Source organism: Macaca thibetana, chromosome 9 (assembly GCF_024542745.1).
Source record: "Macaca thibetana thibetana isolate TM-01 chromosome 9, ASM2454274v1, whole genome shotgun sequence".
Classification (NCBI taxonomy): domain Eukaryota; kingdom Metazoa; phylum Chordata; class Mammalia; order Primates; family Cercopithecidae; genus Macaca; species Macaca thibetana.
The window spans coordinates 114,129,069-114,149,836 of record NC_065586.1 but is presented as its reverse complement, the minus strand read 5'-3'; the positions used below and the strand labels follow the sequence as shown (position 1 = coordinate 114,149,836).

The 20,768-nt window shown below is 38.1% G+C and overlaps 2 protein-coding genes across 13 annotated transcripts in view; one reads left to right on the top strand and one right to left on the bottom strand.

The window, feature by feature from the left end:
- The window catches only part of LOC126962694 (protein CASC2-like), a 162,396-nt gene extending 144,491 nt beyond the window's left edge, over positions 1–17,905 (bottom strand). For 6 of the 7 annotated variants that reach the window (XR_007728768.1, XR_007728772.1, XR_007728771.1 and 3 more), the window contains exon 1: positions 17,800–17,905. Coding sequence is in view for 1 of the 7 variants with exons in the window: in XM_050804018.1 (XP_050659975.1) it covers positions 17,800–17,855 (56 nt within the window). In the remaining 6 variants the exon portion in view is untranslated. The remainder of the gene's footprint in view (positions 1–17,799) is intronic. The other variant, XM_050804018.1, reaches the window with a different exon arrangement.
- A 56-nt stretch (positions 17,906–17,961) lies between these two features.
- The window catches only part of RAB11FIP2 (RAB11 family interacting protein 2), a 41,968-nt gene continuing 39,161 nt past the window's right edge, over positions 17,962–20,768 (top strand). For 4 of the 6 annotated variants that reach the window (XM_050803979.1, XM_050803977.1, XM_050803978.1 and 1 more), the window contains exon 1: positions 18,218–19,099. In XM_050803979.1, the coding sequence (XP_050659936.1) occupies positions 18,747–19,099 (353 nt within the window). In that variant the 5' untranslated portion in view covers positions 18,218–18,746. Of the gene's footprint in view, positions 19,100–20,768 lie in introns of all 6 variants that reach the window. The other 2 variants (XM_050803976.1, XM_050803975.1) reach the window with 1 other exon arrangement.

The following is a 20,768-nucleotide window of genomic DNA, read 5'->3' as shown; positions in this document are numbered from 1 at the left end:
CCCATTTCTGGGAAGCTATCCCAGAGAAACACTGTCACTTTTTTAAAAGTAATATACAAGAATACTCATTGTAGCACTTTTATAACAGCGAAACGCTGAAAATAAATGTAGTATAATAGAAAACTGAAATATGATATAACCATGCTATGAAATTCTATGTAGCCAGTTTAAAAAAAAAAAAAAGGTGACGTGTTTAAAAAGAGCTCATGGCATATTGAGTGAAAAACAGGTTGAAGCATAACAGATAAATTATGATCTTAGTTATGTAAACAATATATGTACAGGTATGTATACATATGCGTGAAATCAATAGAAAAGACTGAATGCACATCCAACTCTTGACCATCATTTCTTTGGCAAGACATAGGAGGGAGTCAGAGGGACTCATGCTGTGTGTGTGTGACTTGATTTGTTTGGCTCATGTGTGCTGAAAATGTACAATGAGAGCAGAAATAAATGAAGTAGTATTACCTTTGTCTTTGCCATTCTAAATGGAAAAAGCAGTTGAATAATAAAAATATTAATAAATATTTTTTAAAAATCAACCACCTAAATTATTTTGTGCCCTTCCTTTCAACTAACTAACTGAGCTAATTTTCTGGCTTATGATAAATGTAAAAAAAGATTCAAAATTAACAAGAAACTTCTATCTCTATCTATCTATCTATCTATCTATCTATCTATCTATCTATCTATCTATCAATCATCAATCTAACAATTCTCTAACCCTGCTATTTATATGCCTTATCTGTTCTTGATAGTTTATATGAGTTCATTCCAGTCCTAAAATGTTTACCTTTTCCCTCTCAGAAGGTTTATTTTCCAAAATTCATGACATAACAAGAAATAGAAGACCTGCATCAATATAGCTGAGGATTTTAGCATCATCTGGAAAACCTTTCTAGCCTATGTTCAGCTTCCCCATATAAAAGTTGCCAGTAGCTCTATTTTCTTAGCAAAATGATAACAAGCTGTAAAGGGTTTACCACACAATTCTGATTTATTTTGTCACAGTGAAGGACTTTTTAATGCTATCTTGTGTCACTTTTTGCTGATATGAGCATTACCATAGTCAGTGCATTTTATTATAATACAAGTTTTATGGAAAGCAGCAAGTACCTTTTTTTAAAAAAAAAAAAAAGGGTTAATCATACTTCTTTTACATCAAAAAAGCAAACAAATGAGCTTAAAAATTAAACCAAAAATTAAAAGCAGATGGTATGGGGTCATTGCGTTGGATTGGGTAAATGTATATATAAATTATACTTCGACCTGAAGGGTCTCCTTGCCCATTTTTATTTTATGATTACCTCAAGTCAATGTGGTGCTGTGTAAAAGCTTACCTATGCTGTAGTCATTCCATAAACTCCATGAAATAAAACACATCTTTCTGGCTCAATGAAGTTCAGAAAGCTTGGGTCTTCACTCCTATAAATGTATCATATTGCATTTACTGGCTAATAAAGTCTCCAAGAACAAGACTGCCCTGCTTTTCACAACTTGATCCTTTACAAATTTACAAATGTAATGCTTTAACCTACTTGAACTCAACTCTGGCTTACTGAGGAAGATGGAACCAAGGGAGAGTGTCTGTTCCCAGTTAGCAGGGCTCCAGCAGCCAGACCAGGAGGGGCAGCCTCATGCCTGAGGGGTGTGGCTGGCCTCTGCTAGAGGTTTGTGTAGCCTGAGTTAATGAGGTTAATGAACCAAGGTCAAAACAAGAAGACAAAAGAAGAAAGTGGGCACTGAGAAGGCACAAAACAGGGACCTGGTACCAGAAGGCTAGGTCAAGAGGTAAGGGCGAGATCTGTTATCAGGCTGGAAGCCAACTCCCTGAAAACCAAACAGAGATAAGAGCTGAAGGACAGGTAACATTCTTTAGACACTAGGTGTTTGTTCTTTCTTAGGCGTCAAATGGTTAGAGGAAATTTCCCTGCAGAGCTTCTGTATTTAAACATTCTTAGCCATCCCACCTGAGGAGGTTGTGACAGTCAAGTGGCCTAGAAGGTTCTGCAATAACAAGTTCTTGCTCATTCAAAGCCCACTCAGAGAAATTCATTTTAGTTTATTTCCTTAAAGGATATAGTTTAGACATAGAAGCTCCAAAGGTGGTATAAATATGTAAGGAAAAACTATAACAACATTGTAGGCAGTAACTTGAATGTGACCTTGAATAAAAGAAGTTATTTTAATCAAACAATAAAATGTTTTGTCTACACAACTCAGAGCATTCTGAACTAGGAAAAACAAAATAAGTTTGTGTAGGAAGTAGAGGGTGGGTAGAGAAAAGAAAGACTAAAGAAAAGAGAAGGCTTAAGAGGTAGTGGGAAGGAGGGGTGAAGAGTCCCATCTGAGCAGCAGGAGGGTGAAGTGCACACTTCACTCACCAGGTAGAATCTATTCCCATGGAGGCTCAAAGGTTTGAAAATTATCCTTATGCAAAGCTGAATATTTTCTGAATTTCCTGGATGTTTGACAATGAGTCTATTAACTTAGTCAAATGGATAAAGTTATTTGCTAAATAATTCGAAGAATTGCTTTCGTTTCAGTGACAACCACAAAAACACCAAGCATACATGATCTAGGCAATTTCAAATCAAGGCATTTGTGCCTAAAGTAAATGCCTCATTTTCCATTCCAAATCTGCTAGTTGATCTTCACTGGAAGCATACAACAGATGGTTTTTCGAGTCTGAAATGTGTATACCCCTTTTGTATCGATGTTTTTACCAGGGACGACACACCGGCTACTAGTGGTTAAAGCTACCTCTACCTGCTTCTCTCCCTTCCCAAAGAAAACACAGATCATGATCACCACCCCAATGGTGACAGTAGAGTCTGTCACTGTTTCCTGAATCATCTAAACCACTGAAAGCACCAGTGACCACTGGCCACCTGTGCTCAGTTGTGCAATCTTAAAACAATTTAGAATCTTATTGAAAGTGAATCATTTTCATCAAAATGGTGGATGAATGTGGGACCCTCAGGAAGTAACATTGTGTAAGGTCCCCATTTGCTAACAGTTTTATCCAACTGAAAAATCAAGTTACATGACCCTTTGTGGTGGCCCTAAAGAATAAGAGAATGGCAGTCTGAAGGTGGCCTGTGGAAGTCAGGAAGGTTATAGAGAACATTCTTGGGAAAACAAATGCCCTTCACCTTTCTCCACTTCTATTCCATACCCTGTGATATAAGAGATGATTTTTTAAAAAATAAAAATATATATGAGGACAACCTCCACTATTTCTTGAGTTGCTGTCTTTGTTTTTACAGGTCAGGGGATTGAAAAAACCATCTTTAACACATAGAAATGAAATGCCAGTTGTTCTGTTTCTATAGTCTTATCTTTATTTCTGATGCAGTTGAGACACCACTATATATATATATACACACACACACATATATATACACACACACACATACATACATATAAATATGAAAATAAGAGAAACACTTTGCAGTGAAAAATGTGTTTGCAGTAGTAATATGCTTGCCTGAACATTTTGGGAAATATTTGCTTATTTTTCACAACAAATATTTGGCAGAGCAACTGTGCCTTAAATAGTAGCTAAAATTCTGTACATTGTTACTGGAGGGCTGGCAAACATTCAGTCCAATTAAATGGAGTATTGGGCCTCTACTCTGTGCTTAGCATCTCTAAGTGCTGGGAGATACAAAAGAAGTGTAAGAAGCACTTCCGGCTTTTCTCAATATTTTTGAAAAGAAGAGACAAAGAACTATGCAAGAGAGTATGTAATTAAGTACCAACATGCTTCATGTGAAGGGCATGTTTTTGTTTTAAGCCCTTAATGAAAAAATAAATTGTATCAAAATTCTATTAAGAAAAAAGGTTAAGCTTTCCTGGGAGTAGTGGACGTGGGGGGAGATGAGAAGGGAAGACTTTAAAGTTAGATCGTACCAACACAGGTAATCAGTGGGGCAGCAAATATCTCTGCCAGATTTTCCTTACACAGAGCTGAGTTTGAATTCTGACTCATCCATTATTCATTTTGTGATCTTGGACAAATTTTTAGCTTATTTGAGCTTCCAATTCCAAATAAAGGTAATAATGTAATTTATTTATCTCAAAGTCTCAGTGAAGTGGGGGTATAAACGTAAAAGACCTTTATTTTTGTCCAATCACCACTTTTAGCATTGAATTGGGCAAATCTGCTGTTCTCATTTGAGAGCTAAAACTCTTATAATTTCTTGTCCCTACGTTAAAACAGTACTGAAAACAGGAATAATTCTCTCTCCCTGTGTTCAACAATACTGAGACCAAGCAAAATAACATGGCTGCTTGATCCAGAAAAGGGCTGTTCTGAAAGAGAGAACTATAAACCAGTTCTCGAAGGTAAGCTGTCAACTAAACAGTTCACAGATTAAGACTAGCACCTTCCTCAAAGGACTGACTTCAAGCTCCTAGCCTTGCTTTAAACTGATTAAAGCTATTATGTCACACTGCGCAAGTTCATCCCGTTACTCCCGCCCCTGCCTTGCAACACCTTAAAACAGCCAACCGAGGTCCCAGCACCTTTTCCTGATTCCCCCACTTTGAAGTACCACTAAGACTCCGCAGATCTAATAAACTTCTCTTCGCTTGATCTACAGATTTTCCTGTTTTATCTTTACGAGAGTTTATGGTAGACACATCCCTTAACAATACCTTCAACAGGTTTCATAATATTCTAAGCACACTGGAATTAAAACACATACATATCTGTTCAGGCTTACAAAGTTCAATTTATATCCTCTCGAAAGCACTCGCCCAACCTTACCTCACCGTCCATGTGTGGCTCAAGGGACTTGGAATGGGGAGGTAGCTTGGTCCTCTCTTTAAATGGGAGTGAGATAGGAGGTGGAGGGCATATTTGGTTTGAGATGACCCTACTTCCTTTGAACACCCAACACTTCCAGGGAAAAAGGATCTTCTTGGGTAACTGGTTACTTATTTGTCAGCAGTGTGGAGGGGTGCTTTTTCATTTTGCTGCTTTAGCTAGTTCCATATATTCTTATCTCCACCAGTATGGTGGCCCCTGTGTAGATGGTGGGTTGGCTTTTGCTGGTCATAGTGAGCATCATGCTGGCCCCTCCATCACTGATGTCTCACTCTTTTTTTTTTTTTTTTTTTTTTTTTTTTTTTTTTTGAGATGGAGTCTTGCTCTGTTTCCCAGGCTGAAGTGCAGTGGCATGATCTTGGCTAACTGCAACCTCCCCCTCCTGGGATTAAGCGATTCTTCTGCCTCAGCCTCCTAAGTAGCTGGGATTACAGGCACCCACTACCACGCCCAGCATATATATATATATATATGTGTGTGTGTGTGTGTGTGTGTGTGTGTGTATGTATGTGTGTGTGTATATGTATGTATATACACACACACATATATATATATTTAGAAGAGATGGGGTTTCATCATGTTGGCCAGGCTGATCTCAAACTCCTGACCTCAAGTGATCCGCCCACCTCAGCCTCCCAAAGTGCTGGGATTACAGATGTGGGCCACCATGCCCAACCTGATGTCTCACTCCTAAGGGATCACCCTCTCCATCAGTTCTTGCCTCCAAAACCTTTTCTTGGTGCAATGTTGCCCCACTCTGCCCTCTCTTACAAACTCTGTGCTCCTTTCTATGGAGCCACAGGAACTACTGAGAAAATGAGATTAATAACGGAACACTGCAGTGAGAATTAAACACACTACTAACATATGTGGCACACAGGCAATAACTAGTAATTTTCTTTCTTCCCTATTACATGCAATGCACTGTATTAGTGATGGTACCTTTGTAGTTAGGAATGAAAATATGAGTATTTTTTTAAGTATATAAGAAAAGGTTCACAAACATTTATACTTTAAAACCAAAATCTAACCTACTGTGATTTCATTAAACTACAAATGTAGATTTACTAACAAGTCTTTTAAAATTCTAGTCAAGACCAACAAGGAACAAAACATTGATGCCACAGTGACACTTCATTTTGACTGTTTTTGTTGTTGTTGCTTCTACTTTTTGTTGTTGCTGTTGTTGTTTCTTCTTAATAATGAAATAATTTTTAATTCAGCATCTGAAAAGTAGATGCTTCATTATTGATGAAACTAGGCTCCATTCAAGGTGTGAAATTAATATGTGCCAACAAAAAAGTGGGACATTTCTCTTAACATTTTCCATGACATGTCTTAAAGACTATTGCCATTTAGAGAGATTCAAAAGAGCAGAGTGAGAAATATTTATAACATATGAGTGTAATAAAAAAAAATTTAATCATGAACTACCAATACACCAAACTGGTAGGACAGAGTTTACATTAGATCACAGGAATGAATATCAAAAATACAGGCAATATTTTTGAAAAAACAACCAGCAGTGAAAAATTTATTTATAATACAAACCAGACACTCCAAAATAATTTGTGGTTTACTTAATTCTTACCGTTCATCCTATATTCTTTTGAATAAGCTGAAGGAAGGCACCCAAGTAACTACCTCAGCTGTTTTTGATTTTGATTCTGAATTTTCCATGAGATGAAAACTCTAGTCTATATAACAAAAAAAGATGGCATGTCATTTTTTTTAAGTTAGATTTTTTCCCTTGGTGTAGATACATATTAAAAATAAATGTATTACAATAAATTACTATATTTCCAAATTTTCTCATTATTTTTGGGCAAACAATAATTGCATACAAATTCTGAATAAAGGAATATCACATTGCATCTTATGTGTTCTGCAATATGCACTCATAGAAAATCATTATAGTAACAAAACCAGCTGCATGTAATAGAAAGCAAATGATTTACAATGTTACTGTGAGAAACTACTTTATTTCATATTATCATAAAAAGAACAGAGCTGAATATTTGCATGACAAACAGAAAAATCCAGAAATTCCAAATGCAACTCAGTTTTTTAAAAAATTTAAATTGGTATTAATACTGGAAGGTGATGTGAAAAGCCTTCCACTCTAGAGAATATTAGCAATTATAATTTGCAAAGTCATTATTAGTCCAACAATTGAAAGAAAAAATCTACAAACGTTAATATAGAAAAAAATGGAGTGATATATGCTTCTATCATACAACATCTATGTTATAAGAGCTTATACTTAGTGATTTTGAATACTATATTTCATTTAAACTGAGAAGTAGAATGCATTTTTGTTCTTAAGTGAAGCTTGACCCTGAAATTTGAACCACACCAAAAGCTTTCAATGATTGTGTTTTAATATGTTTTATATGCCAGTCATCGCATCTGCCTACGACAGCTCCATCCATGTGAACTGGCCCCGCCCACATCCCTAAGTAAAGGGAAATCTATGCAGACCTCAGAGCCCTAGCTCTCTCCCTTCACCCAACCACAGATACGGTCACGGAGCCAGAGCTGCTATGATATGTCTTGCATCAAGAAAAGCTGATGCTTCCTTTCAATCATGGAAGTTAAGGCTAAAAGCTGTAAGTCAGTGTCACAAGAAATCCTGGCAAGAAGAGGGAGCATTAAGAGGAGGAAGCAGAACAGGAGTAGGCAGTAACTACTACTGGGAGAGAGAGACAAAATACAGAGTACTAGGTGACAGTGAGGAGATGGAGACATAGGGAGAAGCAGCCAGGCACGTCAGGAGTGGATTACCTGTACAAGTCGTGAATTCCTGCTGCCAAGACCCCTCAAACTCCAGCTAAACTCCAGGACACCTAGCCCAGGACTGACTCCTAGGCTTAAATATCCATGAAATTCCATACCTCAATTTTGGTCCACATATATCAATATAACAAAACCATTCTAAACAAATTAACTGGTATGAGTCTCAGGTTTCTGCAGCCAAAGAATATATACATATGTATAAATTATATACATATGTATAAAATGCAGCATATTAACTATATATGCCTATAACATAATTAGTATATATTGTTTGTGATTGTTATATATTTGAATTATATTTATAATAGTACACAATGTATACTATAATGTATTTGTTTCTAGTAAGTTTATAATACTAAACATAGAAATTACATATAGTATGTATGTTAATATTACATATTATGTGTATAAAATTATAGGTTATTATATATATCACAAAACCAGAGAAAAGTTCCAAGACTCAAATATTTATGCCTGAAGTCCCAGCTTCAAATCCCTTGTTAAAGTTATTAAATTAAAAGTGCTCTTTAGCGATCATGCTTTTTGGAGAAGCAGCTCATTCAAGTTTTCTAATAAATATTATAGTGGAAGCACTGAATGAATAGAAAATATATTTTAAATATAATTTTAAAAATACATTAAATAAGCATAGTAAGCCAGCTTTGGGGTTAAGTCTTTATTACTTATCACCAAGTATCATAATGACACTGATCTACAATACACCAAATATTACAATAGAACAGGCCATCAATCCAAACCTTGAAGATGTCCTGCTTTATAAATGTAAACACTGATTTTACCTAGTCCATAAAAAAAAAAAATGACAAATCGTGTGAGGTGCTGCTAACTGGCCAAATAAGATATGGACTGTGACAATGTGTAGCCATAGAGGGGTGAAGACAAAAATCTGATTGATGTATATTTGAGAGAAAAAGAGCAGAAAGAGAAAGTAAATATGAACAAGTCTTTCAATAAGTTTTGCTCTAAAAAGAAACAGAAAGGTAGCTGGAGAAGGTGCAGGGGTGTATGTGCAAGTTAAGTTTTTTTTTTCTTTTTTTAATATGAGAAATACTAGATAATATTTGTAGGTTGATGAAATTGATCCAGTAGAGAAGAAAACAACTGAGAGGATGCAGGAGGGAGAAAGGATAATGGCAGATGCAAAATCCTTGAGAAGACAAGAAGAGATGAAGTCCAATACCTGAGTCCTCAGATGGGAACACAGATGGGTGATCTACTGTAACAGGAGAGGAGAGGTAGGGCAAGTATTGGGGCACCTTCATGAACTATATTTTTATTAGTTCATCTCAAATTTGCATTAATTTTACAAGCTGCTACACCACAATATCAATTTCTACTGCAGTGAGAATCAACCAAGATCTTGCATCTTTTCCCTGTATGTTGTTGGTAGGTCACCCAACCAAAATGCTCTTAATTTCTAAGACCAGGTTCACTAAGGACATCACTTCAGGTTTATGTTAATGCATCTGGAACATTTAGTCCTAATGTACCACCACAAGCTAATAGTATAGGGGACCCAAGACCATCTCATCACATTACAGAAGGCTCCTCAAACTCTTGGGCTGTGGCCATGACCTCACTTTGCTTACAATGTATGTAGCAGGTACAGTATTTCAGGCCATATACTCAGATGACAGGCAAGAACTGTAACTCTATTTCCCTATTACTCAACACAATCTCTATCTTGATTCCCCTAGTTCTACTCTTGTCAAAACGTAGCCAGAAAATGTCATATCTACATAAATTCAGGTTTTTAAACTCAGGTAAAATTTCCATCTCCCTATCCTTCTCCCTGAGACCAAAACTAAGTTCTGAAGGCTGGACTGAAATTGAGGCCCCAGGGAGAAGCCCAGGAGGGTCTATGGCTGTCAGCATTGACTCCTATTAGCAAGTCATATGAAGTAATAGGTGTAGGTCCCATCATGGCCTGTCCCTGGTTCTTTATCCATGTACTCTGCATTTTCCCAATCCCGACCTGAAGGATCCTAGTCTATCAGCCGTCTCTCAGTTATTTTCTCACCTTGCAGGGGGAAGTGAAATTTTTGGAGGTTCTCAGGTACCTCTGTGATGGCAGGAGGCTCAGGGAGTTGCCTGTATCAAGACCATCTTGGCCTTGAGTCCCCCTGCTCTGCTATTCTGCTACTGTTGCTGCTCCAAGTCAATGTGGTGCATGGGATTAGGGAGCTCTAGGACTTTGCTCACTTTCAAGGTCCCTCTTGAGAAACAAGATGCAAGTGACATTTATTTTTAGATGCCAAAATTTATCTGGATGGTCTATCATCAATTTGCCCAGCTCCCATGCTCAACAAGTGGGGTGGTGAGTGGAAAGGTCTTGGAGACATTCCACCTGTCCAACTATCTTGATCTTCTTTACAAGCTCCCTATCCTTCACTTTGTCCAGTGAAATCCTTGTGGAGTGTCTTTCATTAACTGCATTCTTCCCCAATTTTTTCTTTACTGCACACATTTTGGCTTTTGTTATATCTTCCCCTGTTGTCTACTTTGAAATGGAAAAGCTGAGAAGTGACTCTGTTGTATGCCTTGGCCTCGCTTCTCTGGAGCTAAAAGTTAGTCTAGCTCTCCTAGCTACTGCTTGAAACTAGAAGGAAGGTCATAAGGAGGCCAGCAATTACTAGGAATAAGAAAAACTTAAGTTATTATCAAGATATTATCAATCTTACAACCACATGAGCTTGTTAAGGCATGTTTTTCCAAGAAGGCACTAGGTTTGCCATTGCACAATACATTTAAACTTAGTCTGTTTTATTAATACAGTACATTGTCCTGTAATAATCAATTTGACCATCACATATATTTATCTGCACACATTTGTCTTCTTAACTATCAAACTCTTATTTATCCTTCACATGTTCCTTCGCTTATAAAGTTGAGTTGGATTTAACATAATTTGAATGACAGTAAATTGGAATTCTCTTGCTTTTAAATGTTCCGCTGTTATTTTAAGCAACCTTTGATGCTAGAAGAAAAAAGTGTGCATGCTAATAGGTATACATTTAATAGATACAAGACTAAAACCGTAATAAAATTTCATATTTGTAAAATTATTTAGTTTATAAAACGATTTTACATGCATTATTGTGTTCGATTCTCCAGCAAGTGTCTACTGTAGGTTGAGTTAGTGGGTCAGTCTTGATCTCACTGAATGAAAACTCAACATTTTTCTACAAGGAACAGACTATTACCATTTTGACCTTTGGTTATGAAGGCAGAAGAGTTCAGTGATATCCTAGGTCACTCTTTGTCCATGCATAAAGTTTATTAATACATTTCAATTTCTCTGCAGTTTATGGATGCCAAACACCACAGTATATGCTGCTGCTCATCAAGTATGTCATGCGGCACAAAAGAGATCAATTATCTTTTGCTTGTCTCTGTGCTTTCACTGAAGCAGTGTTAGGACCTGACATCATGTTAAGGATGCTCTGATAATGCTTAAAGCCAATTGAAGTATAAGAGCTGTCCAAAGGATATGAAGGATCTGTTTTTCAAGTGTCCTGATGTGAGCAATGCCTAAAGAGAGCTCTCCCACAACCTCACATTCTTTGTAACAGGATAGGAAAAAAAGTGGTAATGTGTGTATTGGCTGTAGCTTTATCTCTTTCAAATTAAATGAGATTGAGATGTTAATGAATGCATTAACATCTGTAAGTTAAGGCAAGTCATCAGCAAATGTCAGCTATTATTATTATTAAAATTGAGATAACAAAGTTAACATTAGAGTAGCAAATGGAAGTTAGAAAATATTGGTTAGCATCAAGGTGATGATATTGGGAGATAGGGCCCCTGGCAGAGCCCTCTTGATTGGGATTAGCACTCTTATAAAAGAGACCCCAGAGAGCTGGCTCATTCCTTCTACCCTTGAGGACACAGTGCAAAGACTGTCATCTAGGAGGACATGGGCCCTCACTAGACAACCATTCTGCTGGTACTTTGGTCTTTGACTTCCCATCTTCAGACTTGTGAGAAATACATTTCTGTTGCAACGAAGGGAGGGAGGGAGGGAAGGGGAGGGGAAAGGGGAAAAAAGGGAGGGGAAAGGAGGAGAGGGAGAGGAAAGGGAAGCAGAGGATGGATACACTAGTTAGCAGAATATTTGTTACAATATTCACAGGATGTTATACTTTTGTTTTTAAATTTATCATAATTCCCTCTGAAGTGAAAATCTAGAATATTAAAATACTACCTGGTATATGATCTACTACATATATTTCTAATTTTGCTACTTATAGGTATATAATGTAAGGAGTTATTTTTCTTCAACTCAAGGATCTGATTCATTTTTATAAAGTTGTTAAAAGGATACCTAGAAAGTCATTATTAAATTTTAAAAGAAGGTTTGAAATACTATTAAGGGCTTATTTTATGTTACTTTTGTTTAGAAAGAGTGTCCAATAACATTGAGTTTGACTTGAAACAAAAATAACTCAGGGTCTCCATTTGCTGGTTCTCACTTGCTAGGTTAGAGGGGCACCTGCCACAGCTCAGGATCCTTAATTATTTGGTGAGGAAGAGTCCAGACCAGTTGCTGTGTAGCCTTTGCCTTCAGATAGAGGAAAGTACTTGCAGAAGAAGGGACACATCATCAAGCCAACAGCAACAAGCATCTTCTGAGCACTTCCTATGTGTCAGGCCCTCTCTGCAGTCGTACCTGATTCCCCTATTTAATCTTCCCAACAACCCACTTTGCAGATGAGGAAACCTAAATTTGGAAGGTTTACATAATTTGCCCAAGGTCACATTGTTATTAGTGCCCAGGGGACAAAAATCTATCACAGGGTGAATACTCAATAGTGTTCAGTGTCTCTACCCAAGGAACTTTGCAGCAAATCTTGTTTTAGAAAGCGTTACAAGCCCTTGATTCCTGAGGTGCCTAATTCAGATGACTTCACTTTTACAAAGCTAGCTTGCTCCATTTTTTTCCCCAATGTCCAAGTGTAGACAGAAAGGAAAACAAAGACCATCGAAATTATAAAGGTGATCTGGGCAAAACCTACCTTAGAAATTCATGCCACACACTTCATACTTGGAATAGGGTTCTTTGAAAAACTTCCTTAATTTTCCGGTGTTAAAAGAACACAGTTATAGGCACAAATTGCACAATCCATATACCTTCTCATTTTGCATAAACTTGATTAAAAATAAAACCACAGTAAAATGCAGTTTCTCACTGATTTGAATCTATTGGGAAGCCACTCTGGAAAACCCAAGATCCCAGTTTGGAGAGTGAAGAAATGTAAAATTCACTGTTTTCTGAAAGAAGACTTTAAGTTGCTCAAGGTCATATACAACATTAGTTTATTAAGCCAGATGATTTCTGTCCACTATACTACATAATTCCTGAAAGGAAGTATTTCCTTTAGGTATACATTGCTAAGCAACATCTTATGCTCAGTTTTGGCTACGCAGATCATCCATGATCATTCCAATAACCAGAAAATGATTACAATACATACTGGCAACAGTTCTTCCCTATATTACAACCTATAGGTGCTCTGAAGGTGACCTAACCCAGAATGTGTAAAAGATAAGCACACAGTTCTAAGCCCAAAGTGCTTTTATGATCAGATATCCAGATGGACTAAAATATTGTTCAGGTCAGTTGAAAGTTGCTTTAGGAGAAATGTTTGAAATCTGGCCCTGGAACAAGAAGAGTTGGATCTATCCCTCAAAATGTCATTTTTTTCCCCCCAGGCTTTATATCAAACACATAAAATATAACAAATAAAACAAAACACAACAAAAGCCCTTTCCTTTGTTTAACGTAGATCAAATAAGTAGAAAGGCAGCGAACGCTAGATCTCACATGGGGGAAAAAAGCACCACCACCACATGTTTTTGTCAGCCACCCACCAGTTTAATGCTCTCTAAATGAACATATTTCCAGAAATATTATCCCAGAAATTTTATGGATTCCAGGCTGTACCAGAAACATTATAATCTGAATCCCCCATTCTTTGTTTAAAAAATAATGCCAGTCTTGGATTTTAAATGAACATAAAAAAATTAGCAGATGTTTACAAAGTACAAAGATGATAAGTTTATGGAACTCTGCTAATCATTGCTTTCAGGAATAATCAAAGTTCTCTAGCCCTTATTAACCTGCACCTAAATCCATAGAAGCAGCAACGTTCTGGAAGATTTCAGAAAGACTCATGATGATGAGACAACTGAAATTTGAAGACAAATACCAAAGTAGTCACAAAATCTTCTTCCAATAGCAATAATCTCTGCTTCTCAGTAAATATAACAAAAGGAATTTGAGAATTCTGGATTTGGAAGGGGTCTCTGAGGCACAGACAGAATATGGCTTGCCAGCTCTATAACTCCTTGGTTTGTAGAACCAGGATTAGAATTCAAGTCTAATACTCAGGCTCACGGGTATTCCATACTGTCATTCACAAACTCCCAATAATTTCATCGTCAACTGTAAAAAAATAAAATAAAATAAATCCCTGCATATGTGCATAGGAGACATATATAGATGTTTATGCAGCATTGTTTATGATAATTGAAAAAGTGGAAATAAATGTCCTTTGGAAGGAGAAAAGATCAAATGGGGCTTCTTCATCTCACCCTATAATACCATACACCAGTTAAAGTAAATCAATTTGTGTTCTATGCATTAATATGCATTTTGTTGCAGAAATAAAAATTATACAACAGAATACTATGATACTATGAAAAGGAAATTGAAAGATGTTCCCCCACGAAACCTTCTTATATGCAAATGTGTATTTTGCTCCATAAATTCTTACCAATCTCAGCATGTTTTCACAGTTCAAAAAAGCTCCAAATAATCAGATGGAAGTTATGTTTATTACTACAATTAAAAAGTTCAAGGCTTCTCAAAACCACTCGCATCTACATGCAATTTCTTCCAAACCTTGAGCTGGTGGTGTCAATTGCCTCATGCAGGACCTATTAATAAAACTTATATTTACTTGCTTTCTGTGATTATCAACTACCTCTACTTGGGAGACAGAGCTCTCAGGACATCTTGAAAAATAATTTTTTTCTCCTGAATTAGATAATTCTTTATTAATATGTTACATAAAAAGGAAATCTGCTTTAGTATATTGACCAAATTCAGTTAGATAATTATAATACAATTTGCTTCTTTGCGTTGTGGCTATGCTATGTAGAATCTTTAAATGTTAGAGGATCCTTTAGTGGCTGCTATAAAAGTCTCATTTTACAAGATGGCCCAAAGAAGAAAAATGACTTCCCTAAAGAAATGTATCTAGTAATAGGCAGACCTGGGATTAAGACCCAGGCTTCAGACTAGAGCTCTTTACAATACATACCACATTACTTCTTGGGCATCACAAACTGCATCTACACACTGCTCAGTCCCAGAAGAGAAACTGATCAGTTCAGCAATGAAAAAAAAAAAAATTACCACAAATCCCCAAATGCTAGTTCATTGCCGTAATAATTTCAAGTCAATTTGCCAAATACTCTTTCATTTTTCAAACGGTTACGCGGAGATTGATCTATCTTTATCTATCTATCTATCTATCTATCTATCTATCTATCTATCTATCTCCCTCCAATATAACTCTGGGGCTTTGTCATATGTACATGTATATGAATTTTATATACATTTCAGTTGTGTATATATTTGAGGTGTGTGCGTGTGTGTGTGTCTGAAGTCTGAGGACTGTAATGACACCTTGGGAAAGTTTCTTGTTGTCCTTATGTTTCTGAATCTCCATCTGGAAAATAATTAATATCCATTACATAATATATATGGGAGCATTAACATGCTTGACCCAGTGGGCTATTTAAACATGAGAGCATTATAACTGTTCTGCAACAGATTTGCAAGACGTGATTTTAGACATGCCTTTGTCCAAAGGGAAAATCTCCCCCAATGTTTAGAATAAGTCTTCTTATGGGACTGAAAGGAGCAACATGTAGTAAATATTTTCATCTCTGAAATCCTCTACTCCTGGGGAATAAATATTGACTATTTTAACTTTCTGGTCAAAGCATTCTTACTCATTGCTGTAGGCACTGTAACAGTTTAAAATTAGAATGTTCAGCATTTTCCTTCTAAAATACATTATTTTCCCAAGACTCTGATTTTGGAACTGTACCAAACATTTCCGGATATATCATTAGTCATAGGACAATTTTTTAAAAAGTGACTGTCTTCAATTCTGGTATGTTGTCCTTACACATGCAATCCTTTCCTTTTTAAATTGTTGTCCATGTATATCTTAGAATTAGTAAAAATTTTTAAAACTGTAAAGCAATAAACATTTTGGGAGAAGCACTTTGATCCTAGATCTTAGGTAATTGCCATTATTTTTCACTATAAGCCAACCATATCTTTGACTCAACTGTCATGTTTTTATTCTCTTAATATAATCAAAAAAGGAAAACATTCTATAGGAAGTCATTTCCTTTTTATAATGCAATCCCAGATTCTATTTAGCTTATTTGGTTTGTTTATTTGCTTTCCCCAGGGGCAAAAATATGTTATTTTATTATTCTGGCTTAAAAAATATTAAGTCATAACTTCTGATTTCACCAGTAAAACTAAACAATTTTGGCTCTAGCCAGGTGTTGGGAAAACTCAAAAGAAATTTAGGTGCTACAGAAAGAGAGGTTAGTAGTTCCAATTGTTCAGCTCTTGCCTTTAGAGTATTCTCTGAATTGTGCTGGAGTATTGTTATTGCGTTGCTGTGAACTACTGCTGCCAACTTCTACCCTAGAGATGGCTATATTTCAGAGATGAGTGAAATGATACTTGTAAACAAGTTTATAATCATTAATAAAGCTTACCAAACAATTTAAGCTCCTCAGAAATACACATCCACTATTATAATTCATTTTCTATTGTTTATTTAATTACAACCTTTAATAGAGACATGAAGACTTTTAAAAATGTATTGTATAAGAAGTCTAAACTTAATTAAATTTGATTTCATGATGCTTATTTGGTTTTTGTAAGTTTCAGGCGTCAAATTATTTCTCCCTAGAGATCCTGGTGAAATTCTACCATTGACTGTTCCAATGTACTGCTTAAAAATCCCTAAGAATATTTTTCTTTAAAGTTGACAACTGTGCACTCTGGGATCCAGATGCTATATTCGCAGTATGATGATTTTGTTCTGTTTTCCACACATGGCCTTTTCATACACTGTCTCCCAGGGATGAAAAATTCTGCCTTGAATGAGAAGTTTTAAACCTCGCTTGAAAATAATAAACACGATACTTTACATGTTTATGTCCATTTAAGTTAAAAAACGTGCATTTACATGTATCATATTTTTTCACTCTCAAAATTAGTCTTATAAAGGGAAAAAAGGCATTAAGTAATTCAATAAATTGTCTGCTGCATGCTAGCCACTATGAAGGGACTGCATGATAGACAAGGCAGTCCCAAAACTTAGAATTTCCTTGGGAAGGTAAGACACGACAGAATTAAAGGCAATAGGGCTAGTACCTAAGTGTCTCTTCCCATTGAGAAATAGAGGGGCAAAAGGAGATTTATGCGCCGCATTGTGCTAGGAAAGGCACATGTATTATCTCCTAAAACTCGAAACCCATGTTTGGGGCGTGGTCTCCACACGATCTGCACAGTCTACCACAGTGTGAGTCCCCACGGGGGTCCTTTTGACGTCAAGCCCATAGAGTCGTGATGGAGTATTAGACATGATGTAGAACTGGCTTTTTTACTAGTGAAAACACTGAGACTCCGGGAGGTGAAATGACTCGGCCAAGGTCACACACACTGATAGCGGCAGAGGCGCGGCCGGAACCAGGTCTTCTGATGCCAGCCCAGTGCCTCCCTACATCTCTACTCCGTGTTAGTTTTGGAAACTATTTGCTTCCCTATCGCCCTTCGTCTGGGTGGGAGATATCATTTTCAGTCAATTTACGGGCTTTTCGAAAAGAGAAGGGCGGATACGAGGTTGGAGAAAAGTTTGCTTTCGGTCAGTGAAGAGGCCTAATTCGTTCCAACACCATTTATGGACCTGCTCGTGCCAGGCACTGGGAATCCAGGACACAGCGAAAACAGATTCCCTGCCCTCAAAGACGCCCTAGTTAGGGGCGTCTCCGGATCTTTGATGACCTCCTCTCATGAGCGGTCCCCAGCCCTCCCCAGGGCTCACCTGCCGGCCTCTGCCACGTCCCCAGGACCCGCCACTGGGCCAGGCCCAAGCAGCATCAAGTCCCGGGCCTAGAGTCCCCGCCATCGCGCCCGCGTCGCGTGCCTCCAGTCGCCACGGCAACCAGGGAGGCGCTGACCCCTGACCTCGAGGCCCCGCCCCTTCACGTTCCCGATACCAACATGGAGAAGGCCAACCCGGAAGTGCCGCCGCAGCCGCCCGTCCGGGGTTAGGAGCCGCCGGCCCAGCCAGGCCGAACCCAGCGCCCGCCGCCCTGCAGCCCGCGGCCCGCGGCCCGCCCCGCGTCCCGTCGGCGCCGGGGCGGCCGCGTCCCCCGCCCGCCTCCACTCCACCCCCGGCTACCCGCCCCCGCCCGAGAGGAGGAGCTGAGGCGAGGGGGAGGAGGAGGAGGGAAAGGTTTGCGAGAGGGAGCGAGGCCGCGTTAGCTGCCGGCGGTTCGTACTACCGGGGTCGGGAGGAGGAGCCGGGCCGGGCCCGTGGACGAACGCCGGGCGGGCGGGAGGCGCGGAGGCAGCGGAGGCTGCGCGGCCGCAAGGAGGCAGGCGGGAGGCCAGGGGTGCAGAATTGGGGAGGGGGGCTCCCTCCACCCCCACAGCCCTCCGCCCAGGTCCCGGTGGCCAGGCCTCACGTGCCCGCAGGCCTGGGGAAGGTGGAGACTGGAGCGGGGGTCCGCGCAGAGGCCTGCACGGCGCGGCCAGGTGATGGTGGGCCTGTGTGTTTCTCCAGAAGAAAGGGGACCCCCGGAGCGGCTGTGCCCCTGGGCTGCCCCTGCGAAGCGTTTTGACATCAGCCATAGGGAAGTCGGGGAGCCCTGAGCCTGCCTGTCTCCGTTAAGTGCCCTTAGGATGCAGTGATTAAGGAATTAGGCTCTCCCTCCGGGAGGGGCACTGCCTGTGCTTGTGAACTCGGATGCAGAGAAACAGGACAGGATGATGCTGTCCGAGCAAGCCCAAAAGTGGTTTCCAACCCACGTGCAGGTCACAGTGCTCCAAGCCAAAGATCTGAAGCCAAAAGGCAAAAGTGGCACCAATGACACATACACTATAATTCAGCTGGGCAAGGAAAAGTACTCCACCTCTGTAGCTGAGAAAACCCTTGAGCCAGTTTGGAAGGAGGAGGCCTCTTTCGAGCTACCTGGATTGCTAATGCAGGGAAATCCAGAGAAATACATTCTTTTCCTTATAGTTATGCACAGGTCCCTGGTGGGTCTGGATAAATTTTTAGGGCAGGTGGCAATCAATCTCAATGACATCTTTGAGGACAAACAAAGAAGGAAAACAGAGTAAGTTATGTAATTTATTTTGAATTTGGGGGAGTTTATGTCTTATTTATGGTTTTTCTGTTCTTGGAAATTATCCGTATACTTCGGGCGTTGGTTTTTGGATTGAAATATGATCCAGTTTTAAGCACCGATTTTGCATGAATCTGAAGTAAAAGTAGCACTCGTGATGAAATATTTTTTAAATGGAATCATTAATGATCCCTTATTCTTTCTGTTTGAGGTAAACATCTGTCAAATAATTGAATATTTTGCGGTGGATTTTAAGTAAGTTAACATTGTTTCAGTATAAGAGGACTGGATCACAGTGTTGACCAACTAGAACTTCATATAAATTGTTATGGATTTTAAACGTTACAATTATCAATGAAATGGAAGATCAGAAATTAAATCTGGCAATGTAATGTTGATGTGTCACACTTTGTAGCTGTCGAAAGATAAATTACCAGATTTAGAACTCAGTATTTCATTTCAACGTTATAAACACAGCTTTCATTTTAGCTCATTTTTCGAGGTCAGTACGCCTTGATGGGAGTCTATACCTGTTAGGAAAAAAAAAAAAAAAGTTTTAAAAGTGTGTACAAACATCCTCAACTTCGAATGCACTAACATTTTCCTTTGAATTTGCAATTACATCAGAGTTATTGTATTACTTCAGAATTGGTTTTCCAAAGCTATTGTGTTTAGACCATACTAAATGCTGTAGAATTGGAGGGAATGATAAATTTTTGTGATGAAATGATTTGATGACATCTTCAGTGGCCTTTTCAGTATGACTGTTGAGCTTGAGTTAGATATATTTTAATTTAAAAAATCATAATATAAATTAACACTAGGATATTGTGTCTTAAATTGAAAAAAAAAATGCTTTTAGAGGTGGGTATACTCACCCCTTCTATCAACTTAAAAGGACATTATATTAATGAAATTAGTGGGAGAAAAATACTGGTTGAACTTCTAAGAGTACTTTCCATTTCCAAAATAGTGTGGGTGTTTCGTTCAGTTATAACTGAATTTATTTACTGTTTAAAAAACTTTTTTATAATGATATTTTTATTGAAGTTTATGTTAATTCTTTACATTTTAAAACAACTCTCTCTTGTTCTATACATTTCTGCTCTCAGCCTTCTCTTGATTGGAGTTTGTTTCATTTCAAATCAGGTCTTTACCTAATATTTAATATATGTAGAGTAAAAGTGTAGACAGATCAGAAATACTAGGAAGGCAGGAGGAAAAATGGTACTATTGAGATGAAAATATTTTAGAAGGAGGGAAAAAGTTTTTTTTTTTAAAGTGTAAAGTTTAATATATATCAATGATTTGAATAATAAAATTATTTGATACCTAAAGAGTGGCATTCAGTTTCCTCCGAGGGATTCTTTATCAAATTGAAAGTGAAAAATGGATAATTACCAAATAATCTGTTTCAAATTGCCAATTTTGGGTGACAGTAAATATTTAACATGTTTTGAATGTAAACTATTAAGTATATTGCACCTTCAAATTCCTCACTTCATTTATGGTACTTTAATATTCATGGATCATGTATTTCAGGCCTTCTCCGAAACATAAATTTTCCTAGTGAAAGTAGGCCCAAATGTGAACCCAAGGAGTCTGAGGATGAAATAACCTTTTACGGTTTCTTCTTGTTTTACTCCTAGTCCTGGGCAAC